Source organism: Lasiodiplodia theobromae (assembly GCF_012971845.1).
Source record: "Lasiodiplodia theobromae strain AM2As chromosome Unknown scaffold_25, whole genome shotgun sequence".
In the NCBI taxonomy this organism is placed as follows: Eukaryota; Fungi; Ascomycota; class Dothideomycetes; order Botryosphaeriales; family Botryosphaeriaceae; genus Lasiodiplodia; species Lasiodiplodia theobromae.
In genome coordinates, this window is record NW_023336458.1 from 546,374 (window position 1) to 553,206 (window position 6,833).

The 6,833-nt window shown below is 50.9% G+C and overlaps 1 protein-coding gene across 1 annotated transcript; it reads left to right on the plus strand.

The window, feature by feature from the left end:
• Window positions 1-4,567: 4,567 nt before the first annotated feature.
• Window positions 4,568-5,911, plus strand: LTHEOB_8162 (uncharacterized protein; the record flags this gene model as incomplete). Its single annotated transcript, XM_035517609.1, has 1 exon — window positions 4,568-5,911. The coding sequence occupies one exon, from the start codon at window positions 4,568-4,570 to the stop codon at window positions 5,909-5,911; it is 1,344 nt and encodes a 447-aa protein (XP_035370709.1).
• Between the last annotated feature and the right edge of the window lie 922 nt (window positions 5,912-6,833).

Below are 6,833 nucleotides of genomic sequence, written 5' to 3' on the forward strand. Positions count from 1 at the left end.
CTCATAGTCCTCCTTTGGTCGTCTGTGAATAGCCTCTTTCGTGACAGCAAATTGCGCACAACACTGAGAAGCAATAGTCTCCGGAAGAGGTTCACCGGGGAATAGTACATCCCAAGATCGTTCAATCTCATACTCGGTGGCCTCCCTATTGACACCTGGTCCCCAGACCAAAGCATCATGCGCAATTGGGCGAATCTCGCTCGGGCAGCTCGGGTACCAGTCGCATCGAAAGGAGATATATCCGTTGTCTTGAAGAGCAGGAAGCCGCATGCTTTCGATAAGATCAACTATATCGCCTTCTTGATGCCAGCTTGTGCGATGACCATGAGTAAAGGCAGCGTACTTAGGTAGCTGATCGTAGTTACTGATGATCCAAGACAGGTAAACCATAGCCTCGTGGCCCTTGTTTGCCGGGATGAAGAGTTCTGCAGGTGGTGAGTGGTCATCGACGTTGTACGGATATAGTTTCCAGCTACTCTGAGTTAGTCCTTGTTATCCAAGAAAGGAGGTGAAAGTCAATACACATTGTGTCTTTCTCTACGGATCTCCGACATCCAAGTGAGGTTGGTCGTGTTTCGAGCGGCTGCAATGACAGCACCGATCTGGGTCGGGGCGGCATTTAATGCTGAATTCGTTGTCCTACCACCAGTATAGTCGATCTGGCCGCTGAAATCTGCTTCTTGTTCCCTTGCACCGGGAATGATGCGGTCTTTGACATTGAAAAGGTGAATCAGCCCAAGGAGAACGACAATGGAGGTGGAAATAAGAAAGATGCTGAGCCTCTTCCTTTGAAAGGCTGGTGCCTTGTATGAATTCATGAGAGCAGACGTTTGAGAACTGACGTTGCGGCTGAAAGGGTGGAGCAGCGGGTGACAATAATGTGTGACTGGACGAAATTGGTTTATGATGAGAAGGTGGCTGAAGGGGAAAGTGTTCTGTTGGCTCGAGTTGCAACGGAAGTCTAACAATCCATGCGAGATATTTCAAGTATGTTGGACATGAACTATTATTGCCTCTCCCAGCTGTACGGGCCCATTCCCACGCGGCTGACAATTAAATTCTCCGTTACAACCATGCTGCAAGGAGACGGCTTACAACGATATCCCAGGCAGCAGTTTGATATGCAAAGATCGTTAGCGTCGTCGTACATCCACGCCCTGAGAACCTTCCAGCTGAGAACCAGGCATACATGGTTTGCTTGTGAAACCTGAGCTTTGTGACTAGTCGAATTATGAATAGTCGCATCTGCTCATCTTGTGAGGCTGGTTAATCTCCGCCCCCAACGTCTGAATGCCTTGTACAACGGCATTGACGGCTTAAGTACTCGAAAGACCGCAGCACAAAACTCTAGAACGTGATCGACTTTTAATATATTCCCACCGTCTCAGTCTGCCACCAATTTGCATCACCTCACTGATATTCCCCGCAGAATGATCGTTATTCTTATATTCTTTGTCTATCTCTTTGTACATGCAACCTACAGCCTTGATTGCTACGGAATTGATGGGTACTCATATCACAACAACAAAATATGTGACGGGTCTCAAGCATGCTGCGGGATTGATGCTGAATGTCTCCCTAATCGGCTTTGTAAGAACCCCGGGGAGAACAGCAATACAACCTTCGTGCGAGGGCCATGCGCCCTTGATTCATGGGATTCCACCTCATGCGCAACGGTCTGCCTGACAGGTAAGTTCTCTGTCCCTCATTTATTATTCGCATGTGTTCGTAGCAGGGACAGACAAGCATATTAACTTGGCGTAGATGAAAATGGCCAATTTCCAAGGGTATATCAATGCTCCGACGGTAGCTTCTGCTGCGACGAAAGTAGTTGTTGCAAAAGCACAGAACGTTTTTGGCTTGGAAAAGATGGAGAAATACTTACTGCAAGCCCGACTGCAACTTCCGAGCACCCACCAGTATCATCGACGCTTTCCGAAACAATCGGCTCGACGCCAACTTCACCCGCAGCTACTACAGAATCACCTTCTGTATCACCCTTAAGTAGTCCCAACAGCCTTTCTACCGAGTCGATAATCGGTCTCGGCATTGGAATACCAGTTGCTCTCGCTGTACTCGCCTCACTCGCCTTTCTTCTCTATCGACAGCAATTTTCGCCTAGTCCGGGAGTAATTTCAGAGGAAACACTATCGGAGCAGTGGTTGGATCACAGAAAGCTCTGTGTGTCTCACGGGCTTCAGCACGGTTCCGGAAGCCCTCCATCCAATATCAGATTGCAGGGGGCCGAGTCGCATACGTTCTACGAATTATCCACAGATCGGTCGCGCACACAAGAGCTGGATACCCTACCGCGAAGGTAGGACGCTCAAAGGAGAAGACTGACCAGCAAAATTTTCCGTCTATGCGCACACTTTGCACGACATTCAAAATGCAGGGGCACCGTTGAGGTCGAAATCTGCATGGTGTACGACGTTACAGTTTCTGGAGGAAGGAATTACTTGGAGTTACCGCAAAACGCGCTTGACTTTGTTTCTGTTTCTGTTTGAAGCTACCCATTTATCTCGCCTACCTAGCTGCTTACTCGCTTGCTCTAATATTATTTCACCTTCAAACTAAGTAGATATTTTCTTCATGTTAATCTTTTCTATCGGTCGACAGAGTCGGGTCTTAACATGTTATACTTCTAGCAAGGACCTCCTTGCGGCTTACCGACAACAAGGAACCGCTCAATCAAAAGCCCAGGACCAGCATACCCCAATCCATATATTAATCCAAGTAGCGTGACGGATCTTTGCCCTTGTGATCTTAGGGCGGCCTCTTGGTATCACGCAACTTGGCGGCTGTGAAACGCGATAGCCATTGTTCCGACGATGAAAGAAAATGCTCTACCTACACAGCCACCTCTACTACGCCGTGTTACTACCCTCCCATCATTTTACATTCGGTTGCGGCGAGGGGTCCATTGAATACAGTGCTGAGCCTCATACGCTCATTCGATAAATCCGGTGATCCTGTTAGTGCATACTTGCCTGTGGTGCAACATTGTGAAACGAAAGGGGCGTCATGGCCATGGTTTAAGCGACGTGGGTGGGTGGGCCGGCGATGGGGCCGTCCACACGTTTCCCAGCCATCTCAGAGAATAGAACTAGGGCTCCCTGGCTTAGACTCTTGTTGTTGGACAAACCCCTGCAACTTCAAGATCGGTCAGTCACAATGTAGAGCACGGTTGATCAAAGCCATCGGGAACAGGTTGTAGACTACCCTACCACTCAAATTCTACAGAATACTCCTGTAAGTGACATAGAGCGTACGTGTTTCCTAATCTTGGCTATCGCTTATCGCCGATCTGCGTTGACTGTCGGGTTGGGCCTCATGCGATCCTGCAAGCATGAGGTCAATCAAACCCCTTGCATCAATCCTTACGTCAAGCACCCACCAGCGCTGATGCTGGGCAGTCTGACTGCTGCATCTAATAAGGACCTTTATTAAGCTGAAGTGAATAATGTCATACTCAATCACCCGAAAACGGCTATGCCTATTGAGCGGACTTGGAGACGTAGAGCTTTCGCTACCCCGGTAGTAGGTCGAATATAGGATGTTATATGTCTAGGGGAATACTAAGCAGGATTCTGGTTTTCGATGGAAAATGAAATGTTTCCTTTTTGGTAGTTCTGGGCCACCTTCTCACCGAAACTGTCTTTGGTATGTTTTGTACGTGGACTATAGAACACCACAAACGCTCTTCACTAGCCTCCATCCGCGCTTCCAGACCAAAACTAATAAATCCAAGCAAAGATATAGTAGCAGGTCAAGACAGATATGGACAATTTAAAAGCGGGATGCGGAACGATGTATCTGCTGGTGCGAACGCGTAGGAAGTATACCGTCGACCTCTTGTTAACGACAATCTGTAGGATGGGTTTTTAGGGTTCAAGCTAGTTATTGAACTCTGATCTGACGGCCTTGATGATGTATATTACAACAGGAGCGCTATAACATACGTTTATGGATGCCTGTCTTCTACACTCGGCAAATAAGAATGGTGGTTTCGCGGTCGAGCGGCGCGAGATACGAGACGTGTTTTTTTTTACTTATGATACTTACCGACAGAATTCGTCTTCGCTGATTGATCCTGTCTTTCTTCTACTTGTCGATTCCAACACATGCCAAGTACAACACTCAATTACAAGGAACGCGCGCATGCATAGTCAGATAATGGGGGATAAGCTCTAACCAATCAGAACCTCCGCACGCCGCAAACACCCGGCGAGGCCCATCCCAAGATTTACGTAGCCCGCCACCATCAATTTTTCAGATAATGATGTGCACACCGCAGATGGTGGCATGTTCCTTCTACTTTGGTGTCCGACAAAACTTATGACGCAATTATGGTGGGCCTTATAGTCAGCAAATGCGGCTGAGCGGTGCCGAACCTGTACATCACTACTATTAATAACCGCAGGATTTAACCGGAACACGAAAAACAGGACAACTGTTTATTGTGCAGCTATCACATGCTCTAGGACATTTAATATCATGTTCTGAGGTATGCTACTTGTCTTTCCTTCTTGCATCCACCATCGTATGCACGACTTCGCGATTAAAAATGAACCTCTCCAGACCCCCGGATCGGCCACTACAGCTCCACATCGACGGATCAGACAACCCGAACAGGGTCTACTCCAATAACGATGTAGTCAGCGGAGTAGTCAAGGTCGACACCCGTCAGAAGATCGAAAGCGTCTCCATCAGCTTCTCAGGAACCGCCACAGCCCGCCTAACACGCATCCACGCGAGCGGCATAGGAAGCGCGCACCAAACCTGCGAAGGCCGCAGCACGCTCTTCCGCTACCACGAGCGCCTCTTCGAAACGGGCAACAGCAACGCCGCGGCCATCGAATCCTACGCCGCCAACCGCGACGGGCCCTTCGTCTCCTTCCCCTTCCGCTTCCGCTTCCCCTCGACCGCCCAGTGCCACGACACGTCCTCCCGTCGCGGCATGAACAGCCTCGAGCCCAACCCGAACTTAGAACGCGATCCGGGCCACCCGCTACCCCCCTCCATGTCCGCCGAAGTCGACACGCACTACCAGTCCATCCAGTACCTCGTCGAAGCCCGCATGACCACCACCGCCCTCAAGATCTTCTCTGGCTCGAAAGAAGACAGGGAGATGATCCGCTTCGTCCCGTCGTGCCTCAACTCATCCGCCGCGGAGGCGCCGAACTTCATCGAGCGCGCCGTCACCCTCACGCGGCACAGCAAGCAACTCGACCCATCCTACGAACCGCACGGAAAGCTGCGCGAGAAGCTGAAGGAAGTCCTGCCCGCCTCGTCATCCGACCCGCACGCGTCTTTCACCGTCGTCACCCGCGCCCCCGCCACCACCCGCAGTGGCGCCCAGGAGCTGCCGATCTTTTTCAGCATCACGCACGGCGAGCGCAGCCCCGAGCTGCTGGCGCCGCCGGAGTTGTGTTTGAAGGGTTTCCGCGTCGCGCTGACTGCTGTCGACAAGGCACGTGTGAAGTATACGGGGTTGCAGGGCAGCGAGATCACGGGGCGGAGGATGCATGAAATCACGCTGGTCGAGCGGCGGTGGGGGGAGGCGGAGGACGGCCCGCCGCAGCTCGACGCGGGAGGCGAGGAGGTGGCGCTGGCGTCGTTGGCGGAGGAGGGGAAGGTGGTGGTGTCGAAGGGGGTGCGTCCGACGTTCAAGACGTATGGGCTGGCGCGGTCGTATGCGTTGCGGGTGAAGCTGTGGATCGAGTGTGCGGGGAAGACGTTTGAGGTGGAGGGGGCGGGGCATGAGATCTTGGTGCTGCCGTGGCCGGATTTGAGGGGGGAGGGAGAAGGCGCCGCGGTGGAGAGAGAGCAGGATGAGATGGAGGAAGGGGGCGCGCCGCCGCCGTATGAGGCGGTGCATGATGGACCGAGTCCGATGGGAGGCTTTTGAAATGTTTGGTGGTTGAGTAATCGATGTGTTACTAACCGTTGGAAGAGGGGTTGAAATTAAGTTGAAGCTATATGATGTCGAATATACCCAAACGCCACTCGCTATGCCGCTGTCTGACTTTTGGACCGCGTCATTCAAAGTCCTTACTCAAAAGACTAAGCTTTTAAAATGACAACTAACGACAATATGATAGAGGCTTTGCGCAAACAGGTATGATGTTCACTTCCTTACTTTCCGTTGCTGGAAAGTTGTAGAACTTGGCGAGAGGGGTTGAGAAGATTTGGAATTCATCCAAGCGAGTGCTAGTAGGGTGTTTCCGATTCGATATGACGTGGATTTGGGTTTTAGTCCAAAAAAGGGTTTGTCAGCGTAGGCGATGAATACTCGGAAAGGCTGTCTTTACGAGCAACACTTCCAGAATTCCCATCTACTGTACGGCAGTTGTTACATCAATCTTGTGGTAAGCACACGCTACGCAAACCTCGGTTACCCGAAAATTACTTGGCCGCAGGTGCCAAGAGGAGGATATATGAACTTCGGACACAGGGAGGCATATATAGACTCCACCATGAGGTCTCTGAGCACGGATTGCACACGGGTCGCTGCGTGGCAGCTGTCTGAGTAATGAACATCTATTTATAGAATGAATTGTAACAGTTTTGTTATACTGAAGTTGGAATTTCCTCAAGAAATACCGACTCGAGATGCCAAGACGCCATGGATGAACGGGTCGCACATGGGATAAATCCTCGGCCAGCGCCCCACCTTTGAAGCGCCCATCAGCTTATCGCAAGCGACGTGCAGGATTGCATCCTTGACAGCGGCCCTTCTATTCATCCGGAATAACCTGCGCATTCACTGTTTAAGAACCTCGTTGCAAGCAAACTTGGAGAGAACGAGCGATCAACTCGTCCTCTACAAC